Source organism: Wasmannia auropunctata, unplaced genomic scaffold (genome assembly GCF_000956235.1).
Source record: "Wasmannia auropunctata unplaced genomic scaffold, wasmannia.A_1.0 LD336085.1, whole genome shotgun sequence".
Classification (NCBI taxonomy): domain Eukaryota; kingdom Metazoa; phylum Arthropoda; class Insecta; order Hymenoptera; family Formicidae; genus Wasmannia; species Wasmannia auropunctata.
This window is the reverse complement of record NW_012026805.1, coordinates 1,452,274-1,473,570: the sequence shown is the minus strand read 5'-3', so window position 1 is coordinate 1,473,570 and position 21,297 is coordinate 1,452,274. Positions and strand designations below refer to the sequence as shown.

General features: G+C 40.3%; 1 protein-coding gene across 1 annotated transcript in view; it reads right to left on the bottom strand.

The window, feature by feature from the left end:
- Window positions 1–1,001: 1,001 nt before the first annotated feature.
- LOC105448456 overlaps window positions 1,002–21,297 on the bottom strand; it is a 35,005-nt gene continuing 14,709 nt past the window's right edge. The window contains exons 7-10 of the mRNA XM_011687007.1: window positions 20,208–20,431; window positions 18,959–19,050; window positions 11,973–12,165; window positions 1,002–5,583 (exon numbers count right to left, since the gene is read on the bottom strand). Of these exons, the coding sequence (XP_011685309.1) occupies window positions 5,258–5,583; window positions 11,973–12,165; window positions 18,959–19,050; window positions 20,208–20,431 (835 nt within the window). The 3' untranslated portion in view covers window positions 1,002–5,257. The remainder of the gene's footprint in view (window positions 5,584–11,972; window positions 12,166–18,958; window positions 19,051–20,207; window positions 20,432–21,297) is intronic.

Below are 21,297 nucleotides of genomic sequence, written 5' to 3'. Positions count from 1 at the left end.
TCAGCGCGGCTTAGCAACGCTCGATTTATTTTATGTTAAATTCGAGACATCAAGCGAATCCAATAACGATGATCTCTCTTTCTCTCTTTCTCTCTCTATTTTTCCACAAATGGTTATATTTCTTACGAATTACTCCGGGCAAAGTCCTCGAGCTTTTCACTTGTGCACGCGAGCGTAGGTGCGTGTACATTTGTAATACGAAATCGAGACACTCGAGGGAGTAGAGGAACAATGAGAGAAAAACATCAGGAATAAAATACGGCTGTAAAGAGAGATCGGAGATTTGAAGTGACGTGTTTTTTGCAAATGAAAGGACCGGAAGCGCGTCTCCGGATGTACTCTGCACGCGTACTGTATATACGCGCAGTGCGTGCGGCCGCGAGTTTGCCAAATGTTGCGTAATGAATAATACAGTTGCGAAAGAAAAAAAATTCCAACGCGCGCATATCGCGACGCGACGCGACGTGACGCGGCGCGGCGCGACGCACATGCAGCTCGACGCTCTGCAGGCGCACCTTAGCGTATCTCCGCGCGTGTAATTTAGCTAATTAAAGTGGGCAACGACAGGCAGGCACGACGGAGGATTTACACGGAATGCGGAAAGAAACTAATAACTATATTATCTCGCAGATCAGAGGTGTCTCACGCGTATCTCGCGCGCGCACATACACACACACACACACACATGCGTATAATACGTGCACGGTGTCGCGTATACATGGTATCCCGAAATTCGCGAATCAAAATATTACAGCAAGAAAAGCATCGAAAAATTGAGTAAAAAAGTTATTCGTAAATTTTTACTTTAACAGTAGTTTTTGAGACATATATAAGGGTTTAAATTTAGCCAATTATAGATTAGTACGCGCGTGAAGTGCACGACTAGTAACACTATCGACGCGCTTACGGATATGTTTCCGTTTAACCGTAATCTATAATTGGCTAAATTTAAATTATTATATCTCAAAAACTACTGCTTAAAATAAAAAGTTACAAATAGCTTTTTTACTTAATTTTTCGAAGACTTTTGTTGCTATGATATTTTGATTCGCAAATTTCGGAACACCCTGTATATTCGTCTGTGAAGGGACATGAAGAAAGTCAAGTTTGAAAAAAAAGAACCGGTAGAGCGTGCCGCTTCATTCGCCGGAGCATTAGTATTATTGTAATTACATGATATCAAAATCATTTCTCTTTTATTACACCTACAGCTGTAACGGCAGCCCGCGGAATCTAGTTCCTGGATAATGAATTTAAAGTGAGATTGCATTACCTTCACTTCGCATCTTGTTCACCGAGACGACCCTACTGCACAAGCTAAAATGTCGCGCGTATATAATAATTTCAAATACATTGAGTTGAACGATAATTCGTTTCGCTCTTTTTTTTTTATTTTTTTTTTATTTGTACTAATGCCATTTTTCTTAGCAAAAAGCGAAATAAACTTTCGTTCCGAAACCCAATAGCATATTGGCTGCGTTTTATTTTTAACGCTCGCAACGCTCGCAAGAGCGTTATTTGGCCTCGTTTAACATTTACATAAACAACGTTTAACATTTAACGTAAATAACAAGGATGAAATAATTCCGAGCGTTGCGAGCGTTAAGTGAAACCCTGGCGAAAATAAAGATTGGAGCGTAAGTCGAATGTACGTCGAACGAAACTTCTAGGAGGCAAAAATTGGAACAACCAAACGTAAAAGAACTAAAGAAGCGTTTACGCTTCTTTTGCATTTTTGCTGTTCAAATTTTCGCTTCTTAGACTGCGTTCCATTTAACGCTCGCAACGCTCGTTTTTGTTTAATTAACATTTGCTAAACAACAAGGATGAAATGATTCCAAGAGCGTTGCGAGCGTTAAATGGAACGCACCCTTAGAAGCTTCATTCACGTTTCTGTCATTCTTCCCTTGCAATCAATTTACGTTCGGATTTTTATTTTCGCCAGGGATCGCAGCCGTTGAGAAAAGAGAGAGCGACCCCAAATTCTCCAAAATGTCCGTAGTCTAAAAGAAACATGCAAAATTTCAGACATAATCTCTGTGTGTTATATCAGTGATTCTCGAAAGTTCAACGTCGCTCATGCGAATTGTCACTTTTATTTAATACCCGGCGCGAAAATGGAATTGGTGTTCGTGTGGCAAGTCCTCCGGAGATATCTCGCCCCCCTGTCCACTTTTTTTCTTCCGATAACTCGTTCGCAAATTCGTCGATTCTCTCCCCCCTCCCTCCCCCCGGCGGTGTTAACGTTTCGCGCTGTTGCGATCGATCGGGCCGATATGGCGATCGTTAGGAAATTAATTGCTTGTCGCATGGGACGACCTTTCGCGGCGGGGCGATTCGATTCGCCTGCTGGCGGCGTCGTGTTACGTTGCGTTTCGCTGCCTGATATCGGAGCCCTTTAATTCTCGGGGAACGGGCAATCTCGCGGGCGGGAGGGCCGGCGGCGTGGCCGGGGAGGCGACCCACTTATCTCTCTCACGACCTCTCGCGTATTTCAACGACGCATACGTTGCATCGTTTAACTTTCCCGACAGCTGCGCATTTTTGCATTTCGCGGCTTTCGATTGTGTGTAACGTGTGTAGCGGGCGAGATGATATACGATTTAGATTCCTTATTTAATGAGAATATAATGCCCAATTATGCAAAGTAAATATTTTCGGATGAGGGAAATTGCTCGCGCGTTCTGTTATTAATATAAACAGAGAGAGGGGATCTTCATCGTAAACCGATATATATATATGAGTACCCGCGTGCTTTCGTAATATGCGACTGTCGGAAAGCTGAAAGGCTCTCAACTATAGATCATCGACTTACTCTATTCGTTGCACTTGATCTTATTCCTTGAATCGCTTTAATAATGATTTATGGCGATCCTTTTATTAGAGATAAATCATCACGATTCTGCTTAGAATCTCGCGTTCTATTTTACGCATGCTACTTCCTTTGAACTGAATATAACGACCAGAGATATGTTTGATTTTCCTTTTAGTGTAGTGGCTGTCAGTTGTTAGAGAAAAATGTTGAAGGCGCTTCAGCGTTTTGAAATAAATAAAATTACTTGTAAATACAAAGTAGGGTCATATTAAAATAAATGATAATAAAATTATTATTAAAATTGAAGTTTTTGATAAACTTGAATGGGGCGGAAATTTTTCGATACACGACCATGATATTCTACTAACAATAAGTATTTTGCTATATTGCTTCACAACATAGTGATTATTAAAACTATAAATTTATATTAATGGTCCTTAAGCCGTAAATTCTTAAATATTTCAACACAAAAAATTTACAAATAATTTTATGTCATATTGAAAAGATGGCAAAAGATTGGCAAGAACAATATTATATAGTCACTATATTTTCAAATCTAATACACTACAAAATGTAGACTTAACATAGTTAAACGTCTACGAACAAAATATAAAAAACTTTATTCATATTAAAATGTATTCCGGTAATAAGCGTGGATTATATAGACAATCATATACATATAACCGGTTGGAAAAATCTCTTTCTAAAAATGAATTAAAAATCACATCCGAAGTTTCAAATTTCCACTCTAGCTCTTGGTTTTCTTTGCGTAAAATGTAAATTTTATTTATCCAACGTATAACTACCGAATCCCTCGCCAAACGTTGAACGCGTTGCAATTTCTCGCATTAAATTCACCGATGTATTATCAATGAAAATGATTTGAGAATCACTGTTTTAATGGATACTAGAGGAACCGCAACGGAAAGCTACCTGCTCTACATCTACTATCGCTCTCTATCTCGGGGAATTCGGTATATACGAGATTTTAGTCAAAATTGCTGAGCGCGCGAAAGGGTCAACAAGCCCATCCACTTGCTTGAAGCGCGGTTGAAGATCGCCGGGATCCCTCGCTTCGGTTCCTCGATGGGAAAGCTCGAAATTTCATACAAAATTGGAATGCAAAATATCGGTGTAAATATAATCGCGCGCGTTTTGTTATTGTGAAAACTGCGGTGCGGAATGAGACAAAATAGCTCCCAGCAAACATAGATTATAACTGCTACATTACAGCAATATTGTAATATTTCTGCAATATAGCTGGAATGTTATAATATTGCTGCAACATTGCAGTTATAATCTGTGTTTGCTGGATACATTATGATACGTATAGGCGCGCGTATTCCTCTACAATTATTCACCCATAGAGTAGATAATTCTACCTCGTCACGGAGTCGCTCTTTTGCCGCTCGCATTTAGGCCGCGAGCGACACGAAACGAACACGGTCGAGCGGACGTGATAAGGATCGATTCCTTTTCTCCTTAACGGTCACTCGGTTGTGTACGATAGCGCACAGGTTCCATTTTGTATAGTAATCCACGCTGATTGCTGCCCTGATCGGTGTCGCAGTTTCACTTTACTTCTTACCGGCATTTCACTTTACGACTTCTTCGGGCGCGCGCGAACGCGTATTCATCGCGTTAACGACGCCCACGCGCTCCTTCGTAAGATACGCGCCAAGCCAATCCACCGTGGCCTATATTTACGCGTTACGGTAATCACGAAGATTGTTCACGCTCTTAACTTCGGGATTAAAAACATTTTATCACTTACTCGGCCGGAATTTATAGGAGCTATGAAAAGTGTGCTCAACGATCAATCTCTCTTAAAACATTCGATTATAGATTCGCAATGGAAAAGCGCTAACTCGGACAGATCTAGATTATCGCAGCGCGTAAATCAGGTGGCAATTGAAGAGAATCAGCCGTGCTGGCAATGGAAAAATAAGTTCGAGACCGTCGGCTTAAAATCCCGGATTGGGAGTACCGTTAAAACCTCGCGACGTCTCGCGAGAGCGGAATAAAAATGACCTGCGTTATAGCGTCGATTGATCGGGCGCCGTGTGCGCTCCCGCGTCAGAAATACAAAAAGAATTACGTCATGCGTACAGAGAGATCGAGCTATATAACAACGCACGACGCACGGGAAACGCGGACCGGAAAGGTCGGCTACTTCGTTAGAAAGCGATACGCACGTGCCTCCTCTTGTTCCCCGCGAAAAGTTGAGTACGGAGTGGTCGATACTTGGCCTTTCTCTTCCCCGACGAGAGTCACCTCGTTGACTGGGCACCTCTCCCTCTTCCCAAACCCGTATTAGAAGACTGCTCCGAAGCGTAAGACGTTTTCAATGGAAGATCCGTGCTCGCTGCTCCAGATCATTCCGGGATCGAGACGATCGTCCAGGGGCACCCGACGCGACGCGACGGGGCTCTTTCTTCTTCTTTACAGAACGTGCAGATTCTCGCAGCTCTTCGACTTGCTGTCGCGCGCCCAGACCTTGTCGAGCAGATTGCGCACCTTCAGGCTGGTGCTGGTCCGGCTGCCGCGATACTTCTTAGGCGAGTTGTTCTCCGAGCACGAGCCCAGCGGCGACTTGCTGCGGTTCTTCCGCGACCGCTTACGGAACATCTCCCGGGTCCTCTCGGGATTCTCCAGCTTCAGGCGGATCTGCGTGAGCAGGCCGACCAGCAGCTCGTCGACGTTGTGATTAATCCCGACGGACGTCTCGATGAACTTGCAGTCGTAAGACGTCGCCATGGATTTACCCTCTGTAACGATAAAATCGATTAAACCGCGGTGATGGTACCGCGCGCCCCAAAAAGTCCTTCGTGAGTGGGCACGCGATATGTACCACGTGTGTGCAACACGATGAATAAATCTATCTCAATTTCAAATTGCATGAAGTGATTGAGAATCATCTATCCACTTCTGCGATTTTCGAATGAGTGCACTCCAATCCAAAAGTTTGGAAACACCGATGAAAATGCAGATAAATTATATGACGCATCGATAAACTAGATGAGATACCGATAAATACGCTGAAAACTATGTTTTTGGTTTTATGTGATGATTATTGGATCTGAAGAATTATTGTTTCAATTTAACACGATAATCTACGTAGAGAAATACTGTATACTTTTGTTTAAAAATATATTTATTATCAAAGAACATTGGTTTTACACAAAATTAGAATCTTTTATAATAATTTTTCCGCGTACATACATAGAAAAATACCATCAATTTTTATATTAAATTGTAATCATGAAGTTAAATACATTAATTATTAACGTTAAATACATTAATTATTAACGTAATAAAAAAATATTTTAAAAACTTATCGCGTTTTCTAATTTAAAAGAAATATATTGTTATAAATATTTGAGTGAATAATCCCAAAAATGTCAATTTTTAAAAAGTGTTTTCAAACTTTTGGCAGTGTATAAAATAAATTATTTAAACATCAATCAATCAATAACAAGTTAAATAATAAATTCTATATTAAAAATTCTCAGAACACGTTCTTCATTTATCTGATTTATCTAACATTATTGTTCTGCAAATTATTTGAAATGTGAAAGTTGAATGTAAAAGTTGTTCTATATAATTTTAGAAAACATTTAAGATTCAGAGAACTGCGATATCGCTCCGTCGAAATAATTTGTTTAAAGAAGCGAAGACACCGTATTCGCGGAATTACTTGATCGAGTAAGCTCAAGCTGAATAATCGCGCTAATCATCCACAGGATAATATTCGCGTTTCCTCATCGCATGTGGCACAATCACGCCTCGATAAATAATAAAATAATAACGGCTCGCACGGCCGCTACCTGCTTGTTTGAGTCTCGTTGTGCGAATGACAATACCAGTGACTTTGTGTTTGCCGTATCAAACACCAAGGCCGTTCAGCGAACGTTGAATATCTCGAGGCCTTGATTGAGGCGTGCAATCTTGAAGTTTGTTTTGTTGCGTGCTACACGACGTATGTATGTACTTACATATACGCAATGCCGCCGCGCGTCGTGTTATCATTTTCGCGATGGGACTCGGGCGAAGAGACGACGACGGTGCGTGCCACCGCTATTTCGTCGCGTTATCTCTCAAGACGTGATCGTGACAACTGTACACGGAGAGAATTTTTTTTTAATTTACCCTGCAAATTATGTTAATTGTGGGACAATATAGTATTTAGGCAAATTTTACTGTGCACTACAATAAGTATTTTGCAATAAAATTTATTATAGTGCACAGTAAAATTTGCCTAAATACACTATATTGTCCCACAATTAACATGATTTTCAGGGTAAATTAAAAAAAATTCTTTCCGCGTAAAAACGCGATTATTCTCTAAATGATTTTTGGATAATTCAAAAGATTGCTATCCTATGCGAAAGATGATTTTTCTTGCGATACGCTCTCTAATAATAGAGTGATTTCGCCAGTAATATATTAGTGTGACTGCGATTGTCATTCTAATTTGATTGCAGACACTCGTAAAAAGATTGACGATAAAATGATGACTCTACCAGAATGCCATTCTAAAGTGTAGAGTGATATAAAATTCATTCATATGGATACTGATCTCTGCATCCGAAAAGAGTGTACTTTCGCTCAAATGGAATGCGATTTCACACCAATTACAGAGTACAATTTCACTTTTTGTTACATTTGTATTTGAACCGTGTTTTGGCTCGTTTTTCTTCGAATTTTAGAGAGCAAAAATTCTCCTCCCAACTGTTTCTCCCTCGCTTTCAGATCTTATAACTTTTTTCCTATTTATGATTGAAAATAGAAATTTACGTAGTTCGCTTAAAGCACACTTTGACGTTTCGAAAAAAAAGTTTCAAATATTAATGTTTGCCTGAGTTACCAACGAATGGAGATATTAAATGGATCTCTCTATGATGGTAAAGGTCATAAAACTCGTAAAAAGGTTTTAGTTATACATAAAAAAGATCGTAAGCAAATAGAACAATCAAAATCGAAATTGCGGTCTTACACTTTCGCTCGACTGTGATTGGTCGATACATGCTTACGGCCTTACAATCACGACTAACAATAAAACCGTTTTTACGTGTAACACGGCCTCGATGACGTAGATAAAATTAAAGGTGACCCGGGGTTATAAGTAATTCTCGCAGCAAAAACGTGCATTCGCAAAAACGTGTCGAGGCGACAAACAATCGCAACAATTACCCATCGACAATATCTCACGCGCGGTTTTATTTCATTTCACAGCAGGATCTGAGGCGATGGAAAACGGGGAGTTATTGTTTCGCGCGCGCGCGAGATAATTACTTATTTAACGCTTTCGTATTTATATACATGTATATATCCCGCCCTTTTGAATTTTTCATCAATTCAAACGTAATTCCCTCGCCGTTTCCGAATTGAGAGAGCGTGGAATAATATACGAGAGTCGCCGGACCGAGCGATTCGAGGAAATAACAGAGAATATAAGCGACAGGTATATCGACCGTTTATTAACAATTGACTTGGAATGGAGAGAGCGTAATATTCGTCGCTTATTTGTTTTACACTGCTATTAAACATTTCGCGGTGCACGACGAATTGATGACGAAGTGCGGCGCACGCAGTTTTTTTGTGCGTTGGAGTTTACACATTGTTTACATATTGTTTACACGAGATCGCGTTGCATTGTTCTCAGGTGAGCACGATGAAAAGGCACGAGGCGCCCGCCGCGTTATAATATTATCTCTCGAGACGCAATAAGTGTCAGATGAAAACGCCTCTCATTCCGCGTACGCAAGCAGTTAATTAATTTGCGCGTTCAACAATTCGCGTAAACAATATGGGAAAACATTTGCCGTTCGACGAAGTGGATATCTCGTGTTCGAAATATCATCGTTTCTTGTTGTGGCATTTATATACGCGCGATAATTATTCCTTCAATGTTACTCGAACGTATCTCGAGTATCAAACTTCGAAATTTTTCGTCCATTCGCAATGAGATTTGCTCACGATGTTCGAATTAAAAGCGTGGAGTAATAATCGCTAATTGTTCGTGCAGAGAATAATCTTGTTTTCTCCAATTTCGTATCGTCGAATTCAAGCCGAACAGCAGGTACAGTGAGTGTAAAAAGTATTTGTGCAGAGAAAATTTTTATAAAAAGGCCTTATTTGTAGAAAAAAAACATTAATTAGCAATTTATTAACAGTGAATACAATAGATGGTAGGTTTGATAACATTATTATAAACAGAGAACTATAATAATCTAAATATATTGTTCTCGACACCATAATCTCGACTGTACGAATAACTTTTGCGTCGAAATACAATGTTTCATTTATTAAAATAATATATTTTAATTATTTATTGTATCTTTTTAAGCAAAATAATTTCTATTTTAATAATTTATATTTATATTTTGGGAAATGTACAATTTATTTTGTTAATAGATTGCTAATTAATATTTCACTTTCTAAAAATTAAGTTAAAAATTAGGTTTTTGAAAAAGATACCTTTCTCTTATATGAATACTTTTTACACTCACTATATAGCCATGATAGATCCATCGCGTTTATTAACAATACATCTATTTTGCATAATTTATACGTCCGATACGGATTACACGTGCAAAACTGAATTTCGATTATACATTTCCATTGCGTCTTAATTAACCATTAATTCGACTTTATCAATTGCATCCTGCCGTGCGGTATCAGAATGACGTTGCCAATATTTTCGAATTTCGGTCATTAACAAAACATCGCCGGGTAGAGAACGGAGCGGCGAGGCGCGGCGCGCGGTGTCGTGACGCGTTTAATTAGCAAATACTGTCGCAATTAACCGCGCATCTCGTCGGCCATGTAATATGAATTCGGTAAATTATAGCACACAAACGCAATGGCGATTTATTAAAATCTCTCCGTCGTTCGGATCGCGGCTCGTCCGTTTTTTTTGTTAATTTGCGGAAATGCTCGTGACTTTCGTGCGATCGTACTTCTCTCGCGCGTCGTTCTTTCGGCGCGAAGAAGCAAAGTGCGCGTCGCGTGCGATTAACGCCCGGGGCGCCTTGTCGTGCAAAGTGCCGTACGATCGTTTATCGTACTTTGACGATTAGTGCGCGCGCCACGAGGCCAATTAACTGGTTTCAGGAACGAGCGTCGTGTTAGTGCCACGAAGGAACGACGTCGAAGAAACGAGAGAGAAGGAGAATGAAGGAGGCTTTAGAAGACCGAGTGCCGTCGGAACAACCTCGGGTTAATAACTTGCTATTTACTATATTAAATACATGAAATTTCGAACAGTATCTGTTTAATTTTATTCTTATTATTGCGCACTAATTACCGCGCTTGATTCGTATACGCCGCTATACTATTTTTATTTTTGCTCTATTTACTATTTTATTTGCCGAATTTATCATTTGCAATTATTTTACGCGCGCAGCACTTATATTTTAAAATATCAAATTATATATCCCTATTATATCTCGGGCGATGCTACAATTTTGAATACGTTTCATATATCTAATTGTTTTTACGTTTAACGGGATGTGTGTCATAATTCCGCTGCTGCGCATTGTATCGTGTTGATGAGTGACAATTAATTAAATTTTATTTTAATTCAAGGAAACGCAGTATATTCGTAAAAATTCACAAATTATGTATACATATCTATGCACATTTTTGCAGATGGTTGTAATTGAAAATTTCAACAGTGTCCAGAATTGCAATGAATCTATTTACTTATAATATTTTATAGCTTTTAATTTTGGCACATATCGCGGCATTGCTGCAATAGTGTCATATCTCGAAAAATGACAAATTTGAGTTATTCATTGGAAAAGATGGATTTTGGCGTGTACTTTTATCTGATGACAAATAACTCAAAATTGTCAATTTTCGAGATATGACGCTATTGTAGCGATGTCGCGATATGTATATACATATATATGCATGCATCAAAATTATAAGAGCTAGAAAATATTATAAATGAATAAAACACACACAGGCACACATCTCACGTATACATTTTTAAATGTCAAAACTTTGAGAGCGTGCAGGGGATCGATAAACTAAGAAAAATAGTTCTTATAAAATATGCTCGGTTTTGCTTCATTTTGAAGAAAATCGCAAAAAAAGACAAAACGTAGTTTTTATTTTTATATTTATTTATTACTTATTCATTCGCACTTATTTATTCACATTGTCACTTGCTTAATGTAGATATTGTTCAAAATGTTGGCTTCTTGGAACAATTAATGCAAGCATTGTATCTAGCATGCGGACAGCTCGTGCTGCAGCTAAATACTGATCTAGTGATATTTGGTGCACTGCAGCCACAATTCGGTCTCTCAATTACTCTCTTGAGTTAGCTGGCAACGAATAAACTTTCTGCTTCAGGGCTCTTTCCCCACACACAAAGAAGTCCAGTAGTGTCAGATCAGATGATCGGGATGACCAAGATACTACTGCTCCACATCCACTCCATTGTCGTGGATAATTTCTGTCTATTTCTGTCTATTTGACATTTAAATTCGAGACATCCTGTATACGTATGTATGTATGTACCAAAATTAAGAGCCAGAAAATATTGTAAATAAATAGATTCATTGCGATTCCGACACATTAGAATTAGAATTTTCAATTCTATCTGGAAAATATATCATTAAAGCGTTGTACATTGCGCGCTGATTCGTGATATATTGCGGGACATCCTGCGGACAAATGCGGCATTGTAGAAATAAATGCATATAATCGCGAAAAAGGCGCTATTAATCTAGTCACGTTTAACGGTACGGAGAAGGCGCATTCTATGCACCGACGTGTTCTCGCTTGGGGAAGGCTTTAAATGGCTTTTCCCCGCTCCGCTGCCCTCGGAGAATTTGCATCGGGGCAAACCGAGGCGCTGCGTCAGTACATTTACGTACGGTTGCGTTATCTACGATCGCCCTATATCAGCGTTCCGTGCTAAATGCCACCATCAATGATAGATACTCCTCAGTTTCTTGAGCGTCTCCTAATCGCATAGCGAACTTCCATTTTTGCGCGTCCCCGCCGCGCGAATTATCCGATTTGGGATAATTGACTTCTTTCTGAGGGAGGGGAAGAAAGGGAAAATATCGGACGATTATCCGATCGGAGGGAGGGGGGAGGAGGGGAAAGCCGCCTTTCTGACAAAAGAAAAAAAATTTACCTTCGGTCGATACCAATCGGCTGCGAACGAGGTCGATCTTGTTCCCCACGAGGATCACCGCCCTCGCGGATACATGGTCGCTCCGCCACAAGGATTGGAGAACCTCCTCAGCGACGCGTACCGACGCTCGATCGGTCGTGGAGTAGACGACGCAGTACGCGTGCGGCTCGTACGTCGAGATGCAATTTTCCGGCTGCAAGCATTAATCGTGACGGAGACAGATTAACACTAATGACTACGATCGCTTATCTGTCTCTATTTCCAATTTATGGAGTATATTAGGTTGGCCGACAGACGTATATGAAGCAGCCGTTCCGCATCGACGTCTTCGGACATTTTCCAGACAAATTAATTACACGCGCAATTAAAATCACATTTTAATTGCATCATACTCTCCGACGGAGATTTAATACTCCAAGTATCAAATAATTACTTATTTTCAGTGCTAAAAGCGCCGTTTGTTAGGGCTTTTAATACTGAAAATAAGTAATTATTTACTTACACTTCCAGTATTAAATTTCTCAAAGGGTTCTCGTAGCAAAACGTCAATTTAACGATTCTGGTTTTATAGAAGGAGATTCTTTTGTTGCGCATTAATCTTAAAATATATAAGAGTAACGTGTACGTCGCAGATATCACGTAGAACAATCCATATTTTTCAAAACTTTCAAACACGCGATGCAATTTTCCGGATGTAGATATTAATCGGGACGGATATTAACATTAATAGTTATAATGGAGCCTGGCAGGCTCTATTTCCAATTTATGATACCTATGCATGAAACAGTTTCATATTAACAAAGTTTCCCGTAATTTCCAGAGAAGAGTTAATTAATATAATTATTATCTCTCCCATAGTTATATTAATTTTAATATTACATACAAAAAGTCTACTTCTTCTGCATTTCGAACACATCCTATCAGTCCAATTCATCTAATGAAACCAATGAATAAAAGCTGCATCTGTCGTATTTCACATTAATTTCCACATCTTTCCGCTTTGCAAATAGCAAAATAAATAAATAAATATTTTTTATTTTCTTTCAACGGGGCTAGGATTTTCCTTCGGTTAGATGTATTATAAAGAAGCGCGCCTTTTGTATGGATATTATAAAAGAAAACTTCTGTAGAACAAGGCATTATGAAAGCAAGCTTGAGAAGTTTGCTATTACGCTTTAGACATAAGTTATGTATAAAAGGAATATATCTATAGGTTCCTTCTAGCGTGTAATCATGGTGTGACGGCATAAAATAAAATCAGATAGAGGAGTTGAAATAAAACGTACTTCGCAGTAGAAAATTATAATTAATGATTTTCGAACATTTTTTTGAAGTCTCCCGTTGCTCTTATTCGTTAAATGCCGATCGGGTCGAGAGAGAAAAATGTTTCAGTGTCGTAACGGATGACATAAATTCGTGAGAGTAATAATGTATGATGTTTCCAAATTGAAATCGGTGGACCGAAAAGAGCTAACGGGAAAGGGATAGAAAAGGGAATGACGTTATTCATTATGTCGGTATTTGACACCCTGAAGCTTAGCATGTTGGATTTTCGCAATCAATGCGCAAATGATGTTAATATTACGGTCTTTACATCCTCTCTCTCTCTCTCTCTCTCTCTCTCTCTCTCTCTCTCTCTCTCTCTCTCTCTCTCTAGAAATATTATTTCTCATACTTGTTAATTTTTGCTCAACAGAAAGTCAACATAGTTAATTTAATTTTTAATTATCAGGGAAAATATTGAAAAATAAAGATAATTCCGCGTTACACTCAATAAAACAATAAACTTTAACAAGTACGTAGCTTTTACTTGATTCGTACACTATGAATACATTTCAATTAAACTCTAGATTGTTAATACTATTACAGTGTTGTTTGCTGCAAGTAAAATAAAAAAAATTTTTAAATCGATTTATTGATTTCTTTTTTATTTTTTTTTTACTTAAAAAGGTCTATCTTTCGGTTTACAAAGCGCAATCAGATTTCGCTGGTCGTTATTGTCTATTCGTGTGACGCGGAAGTTCCTGGAAAACGTATAATTGCAATCGCAGCGTTATTGCGACATCCGCTCGCGGAAGGCCAGGCAATAAATAGTAAATCTCCGGGCGATCTTTTTCACCATATTCCGTAATTGGTGCCCGTAAACGAAGCTCCGCGGTGGAAAGGAAATCCCTAGTTTAGGGGAAAAAACGGAAGGGAGATCAGCTTAAAGTCACTGTAAAGGCCTAAATTATATTTGGAGCTTTGGAAAAGGCAAAATATAATAATATTCAGACTAAGTTGGAGCGATAATCCCGGCTGTACCTAAATCTGGCTTAGCGATTCGCCCGTAATCTTTCTGACCCAAATGTCCGTTTAATATAAACGGAGACACACAAAACTGATTTATTCATACCTCCTTTCGTAAAGGCACGCGCCTATGTATTCGTTGGGACAATATTATTTAAAACTTTTTTTGAGTATCTTCAAATGACTTACAACGCACATAAAATACACGCAGAAAGAGATATTAAAATATTTCAGACTCGCTAAACGTAAATAATACACGCAGGAAGGGATATTAAAATATTTCAGATTCGCTAAATGTAAATAAATAAATCCAATTATTGTCTTTTTTATTGACAAAAATAAAAGTCCAGTTTGTCCGGCTAAATAAGAAGACGTGGGGAGGGGGGAGGGGGGAGGAGGGAAGCGGGAGTTCAATCACGTTAGCGCAGCCGGTCGTTAAAGGTTAAGATCGCAACGAGAACGGGTTTTGTGATTTTGCGAACGATTATACGAAAGAATTACCTTGAACCGTATCAAAGGCGCGCGCTCCGCCTCGTGATATCGAATATATCTAGGGATCGACCGCTTAACGGTCGAACGCGCGGCATGGCTCGATGCTCGTCAATGACTCGCGGCACGCCTGGGTGAAGCGACGAGAGGCAGGGCAGGACGAAGAACGCTTCGTTACTCCCTCAGGTCCATTTTCTTATACCCCTCTAAAGCTCACGGGTTAGCCTCGTCACGCGGTAATTCTTACTCGATCGGTTACGCAAAAAAAGGAGGAAAAAAAAAACACAGAAAAACCGCAAATCGGACTACTGTCGCGGTCGCATTTGGATGCCAGAGACCGGGGCAACCCAGGCCGCAGGCCTCTGGGATAACGGTTGGCTCTAAATGCGAATTTTCTCCGCTCTAAATGGGAATTCTTTCAGCAGCGGCGCTCTCACCCGCTTTTCGCTAATGCGAAAAGTAATGCCGCGGTAATTGTGAGGCCAGTTTGAAAAGGATATTTCACACGGTTAACTCTTAATCGAATTTTCACGTGTGTGCACAGACATTTCAGTATCTTAATGTTCTTACGTATTTTATGATTATTTTACAATCATTTTACGATTATAAAAATAATACGTCTAAAGATACGATTATTGGAGGATTATTAGGACTTCTAATTTTCCTCTCAGGGAACACGCGATTTGCTATTAAAAGTACCGGCCAGGATTTATTTTAATCTTGTCTCATAAATGCTTCTTTCTCAAAGTACACAAAACGATTTAATCAACTAGTTTTCTTAAATGTAATGCTACAAAAGAAGTGAACTGTATTAATAGCGCACGGAAAATCAATAATTTGCGTGCTCGTCTCACGTACCTTTCGCAAGCTCCCCTACGCATGCGATGAGAAGTACAATTACACAATGATTTGAGAAATTTCGTCTTTCGCAAGCTTCCCTACGCATGCGATAAGAAGTACAATTGCACAATGATGTGAGAAATTTGATTTCTGAGGAAATAATTACACGCGAAAGGCAATACCGCGCTCTCTCGCATTGCGAGTATTATATATATATAAATTCACGTATTTATATTGATTAAATAAAACATGTGGAAACATTTGACTCTAAACCACAACGTAGGGTCAAGCATTGCCCCATTTGCGCTTTAACTTTGTTGGTAAACTTTGTTAATGAATTCGCGTAAATGCAAAATAAATACGAGACTGCTCTCTAAACTTCCTGCTCCCGCCCTCTCTCTCTCTCTCTCTCTCTCTCTCTCTCTCTGCCTATCTATCTTGCTTTTTTTAAATTTATAGAGGATGTTTCCTTAACTAAAATTTGATTTCGCCCAGAGATCATCTCGTAACTTTTTAAATTCCTTTCTCACCTCTCAATTTGAAGCATTAAGCACCGGGTGAGTGCGCTGCGAAGATGAAAAATGAGTTGTATCTTTAAATCGTATTTATGTAAGACACCTACGAATTATTACCGTTCGTTTACGCATTATTCAATCAATCTTCTTTAATGAGAATTTTATTGGACGCTATCATTCCTGCACGATCCCATTTTCAACATTAATCACTTCGGTAACTAAATTGCGAGTTGAAACGCCGTTAAGATAAAATCCACTTAAAATTAAGTCGGGCAACTCAATTTAAAAAATTTTCAACTAGCTCCGCAGCGACTGTGACGTATTGCACACAATGTAACATTATTTCGAGGACTTAACGAACTAGCCGTATGCATTTAACTGCACGGCTGTATGTACATGCGTAGTTAATAGTTAATGTATATTTAACCGTTATGAATAATGGATTGTACATCATAACCGCAAACCGCTGATAAATTACAGTGTTTACACACAACGTTATTTCATCAATATATCTATTTTTCGATATAATCTATCTTCATAAATATATTAGGGCAATTTTATTTACGTGACACATCTAATAAAGCGACAGCGGAAGCAATTTATAATTGAGTTTTTAATAAAAGTGACATTGCTGCGTTTTAAAACTCGTTACTCCGTTCTCTCACTTCGCAAGTTCTTTGATCAGCACAAAGTTAAATTTTTCGTAACAAAAATGTTTAAGACGTCGTTTCTTTCCGTAATTTTGTAATTACCTCAAGTAATTATGTTTCATAAGTTAAGATTTTATTAAAATTCACTTGAAATTGAAACGTAAAAAGCTTGCTTTGCGGTTGTTTATTTCGTGGCTCGAACACTGAAAATCGCTCCATTTCTAATTGCCTATCTCACAAGGACTATCGATTTCTCGACATTCTTGTCAAGGTAAAAGTTATCTCGAATTGATTGAAGGATACATTGATGAAAATTGACTCGCTAGATCTAGGACACGTCACATGCACGCCGTAGCGACCTGAGCTCGAAATTGTATCGGTTTCTTTTGTGTAAAAATCACTTCGCTCCAGAAAGTTAGACGTATTTTTATGAAATCATAAAAAAAAACAAGTTAAATAGAATTCCAATTCGTTTTCCAATCAAGGAAAAATTTTCTTCCATTATCGATAATTTCAGCGAGAGATGCCGTCTTACTACAAGTATAATTCTTTTTATTCTGCCTCGCGCTAGAGATTGCTATCGCAACGAGTTTATCTGCGTAATAAATAAACACATTAACTTAATAGAGCTCCGGTCTAATATAATTCCGAGACTATCAACGGAAATCAGGATTTTGCGGTCTCGCGGCCTAACGTGATTAGAGGTCAGCCTTGACTTTCGGGCACCAGGAATAACGGCGCGCGAACCCGTCCCCGGGGGGGGGAGGGGAAGGGGGAGAGTGACGGACGGAGAGGACGGGGGAGAGTTCGGCCTTCGGTCGCCGGAATTCCGCGGAATTCAGAAAGTTCGGAAATTCTCGATGAGAGTTTTCGAGCACCGCCATTAGCGGCGCGGCACAATGTTCGTTCCACCACCGTCACCACCGGCCACCGCCGCCGCTACCCCGTGTTTCGTCGGGCACACGCGAAGATCGGCCGCGCGCGCACGGCGCGCGGCGTAGCTCGGCTCGCCGCCGCGCGCCGGAGCGGTCGACCGCGCGATATACAGTGCGTTGTACGCGAACGGCTGCGAACGTACGTTTTAATTAAAGGGCAAATTCGATTGAAATTGTCTGGCGAAGCGTGGCAGCGACTCTAACCTCCTCCTCCTCCTCCCCCCCTTCCCCTCTCCCACCCCTCCGCCCCACCGGTAGCCCCGCAGTCAACCGACCCCCGCTGCCCCCTCCTCTCCCCAACTCACGACGTAGGCCGCTACTGTGTGTACGTATATCACGGCGCGGTCCTCCACATTTGCAGAGCGTGTACGCGAGTATCGTCGCGCCAGCGCGTCAGCTCGCCCACCGTGGAAAATGGATTTTAATTTAATTCCCGCGGTACAAAAGCACACACCGCGTGCCCCTCCCGCGACCATCCTTTCAACCTGCCCGCGCCCGCTCCTCCCCCCTTCACCCCCGCTCTCCCCCTTATCCCTCTCTTCCCCCTCCCCGTGTTAACACTGTTAACTCGATTACGTCGTCCCCGTCGTCGTGAGAGCACTTCGCCGCCGGAGGCTCAAGGCGCGGCGATACCCGCGTCCGTTTGTTCGACGAAAACGAGAGGAGAGAGACTCCTCTGGCTGGACTCGGTGGAGATCGAGCTTGCGGCAAAAATGATTAGTTCAGGGGCACGGAAAATTAGCGACATTATCATGCGCATCGGCACGATCAATTGACTGTGAAAATTCTCCGAGAGAGAGAGAGAGAGAGAGAGAGAGAGAGAGAGAGAGAGAGAGAGAGAGAGAGAGAGAGTTGTGAAACAACCTTGTTGTCAATCATAACCGACTTTCGTCATTTCACCTTTCGCAACTCTGCTCCTCGATCCTCTCGACGAAAATACGTATACGATATGTATTTCCCTTATATGTCAAGTAAAGTAAAAAATTTTTGGAAATTTTTCCCCGAGCACACACAGAAATTCACATTTCAGACATTTTATTCTCTAATAATTTCATTGAAATAAAACACCTGAAATGAATTTCTGCTCGGTATACATTTCAATAAAATTTATTACCCGGCACTAATACTGATATAGCATTTTTTTTTATTCTTCTGCTTTACAAATGTCTGCAGCATTAGGAAAATTCGCGGTCCGATGGTATACTCGTATATACAGACGGACTGTACATGGATAGCATCTACTTCGTATGAGCCGCTACTAGACTTACCGTCATTTCGGCACAAGAGTGATCGATGAAAGTCAATTCCGACTCCTCGCCGGCCAGGAGCACGCTGACGGTTTTTTCGCCGGACTCGTCGTCTGCAATGCGAAGAAATAGGCCTTTAGGTACTTAATCCTTACAGAAATTTAATATTTGGGAGATAATGATTGATTACTTATTTTGAGTATTAAGAGCATTGCTGTTAAGCCTTTGATATTCAGAATAAGTGAAATTTCCAGTATTAAATTGGCTGCTATTAAATTGAATTTTTGTAAGGGAGAGAATCCGGGATGGTATATAATATCAGGAACGAGTAAAACGTGTATTAAATAAATGATTAATTAATTAACAATGGAAATTAAAAACAAATAAACACCGGAACGGTCGAACTTTATGGAGAAACAAACCGAGACGAAATGTAGTGTCTCACACACACACACACACGCACATGACACGCACGCACACGCGCGCGCGCGCGCACGCACACACACACACACACACTCCAGAAATGTTCTTCATCTTAAATTCAATTCGAGCTAGGAATATGCGGGTACTTGTAAAGTGCAAATCAGGTCGAATTCAAATTTCCGCATCGGTTTCTGAACGGGACGGGAGTTTGATAATTCGGCGAGACCCGCGATGCGGGACATTACTCGCGACAAGCTTTGCTCTAATTGTATAAATAGAGATTTATTTCCAGGAAAATATGGGAGGGAGGAGAAGGGGGAGAATTTATATTCAGTGCGCCGAAGTCTTTGGCACGAAACCTCGAATAACGCGAAATAATAGAGTGTCAGCATTTAAATCGAATTTGTTTCGGTTCCGTGCGCACAATGCAGCGGCGGCGGGATCGAACGCAGCGGGTGCCCGAAAAACATCGGCGCTATACCCCCCTATTTCCGGGCCATTCCACGCCACTTCGAATCGCCATGTGCACGCGGATTTTCCCGTGACCGGTCGGACAAAACAATTACATCACACCCCCGAACTCGAATGGAAAGGACCCTTATGCTTGTTTTCGTTCCGGTTCGTTCCCGCTCTCTTTCTGTCCGGTTGGCTTTCGGGATCTTACGGAGAGGAAGGGGACAAGGAGGGAAGAGGGTCGCGTGCCGAGCGTTCGATCGATCGGTGACGTATCGCGGCTCGCGGCGCATGGGGAGCAGAAGGGGGTGAGGGAAAGGGGGCAAGAGGAGGGGGGGACAGGGGGCCGCGGATTTTGCGGTCGCGATGGCCGTATAAAACTTGGTCGACTCACCGATCGAAGTGTCGTAGGCGTGCAGGTACTCGGAAGTCATAAATTGCGACACCAACGAGCTCTTGCCGACGGCCGGGGCGCCCAGCATGAGGACGCGATACGGCGCCGGGCCCTGAGACGCGCTGCTCTCCCTCGAACTCGCCAACGAGCCCGCCGCCGAGTTCCGCGCCGAACCAGGGTACGAGGCGGTCAGGTGTTCCGTGCTGCGTCGAATAGAAGAAAGGCTAGGCGCGTATTGAGATTAGCAACAGGATAAAGCTACATCGTCGATTTATATCGGAGAATCAAGATCGTTATCTCGTAATGGGGGTGTACAATTTCGAGAAAAATAAGGGAAGAAGTTACGCCGCCATTTGGATTTTCTAGATCTTGAATTTTCGACGATTTTCGGGGGAGATTGCATGGATTACTTGGACACAAATATGTATATGGACGAATCCCTGACATTCAGTCTCCTGGTAAATTATAATTTTTTAGACTTGTAATAACAATACTACAGCCGGATGAAAAAAATATGATGTTTTACTAGAAAATTAAAAATGTACTTTTATTTTTTCTATCATTGTATATAAATATATTCATTTATTTTACATATTTTTAATTGTTCAAATTTACAATAAAAATATAAACCGTAATTTTCAATCAAGTTTTTCATTTGCTGTAGTATTTCAGGAATAGAGAAAACGATTGACATTATCATTCTCAAACAGATTTGGAGACTTCGCGGCAGCAAATTGTTTCACTTATAATTAGTCGCGTTCTAAGAAGAAATTACGAAATAATTAATATGTATTATCTCTTAAAAAGAAACTTTTAGACATAATGAGAAATCATAAATTGTTGCGGAAGCAATTTAGTTTATACGACATAAGTATGTAATCCGGATCAGATAAAAATATAAATTGCTTTCTTAAAGCCAATATAATATAATACATAAAAAATTCTGATATGTATTGCGTGCATTTGTTCCATAAAAATATATTTTTTTAAAGTAACATTTTAAATCAAAAAGATATTCAAATAAGAATTATAACAATTTTTTGCTTTAAAAAATGTAACATCTGTCTCAGATTCTAAACTTATTTGTTGT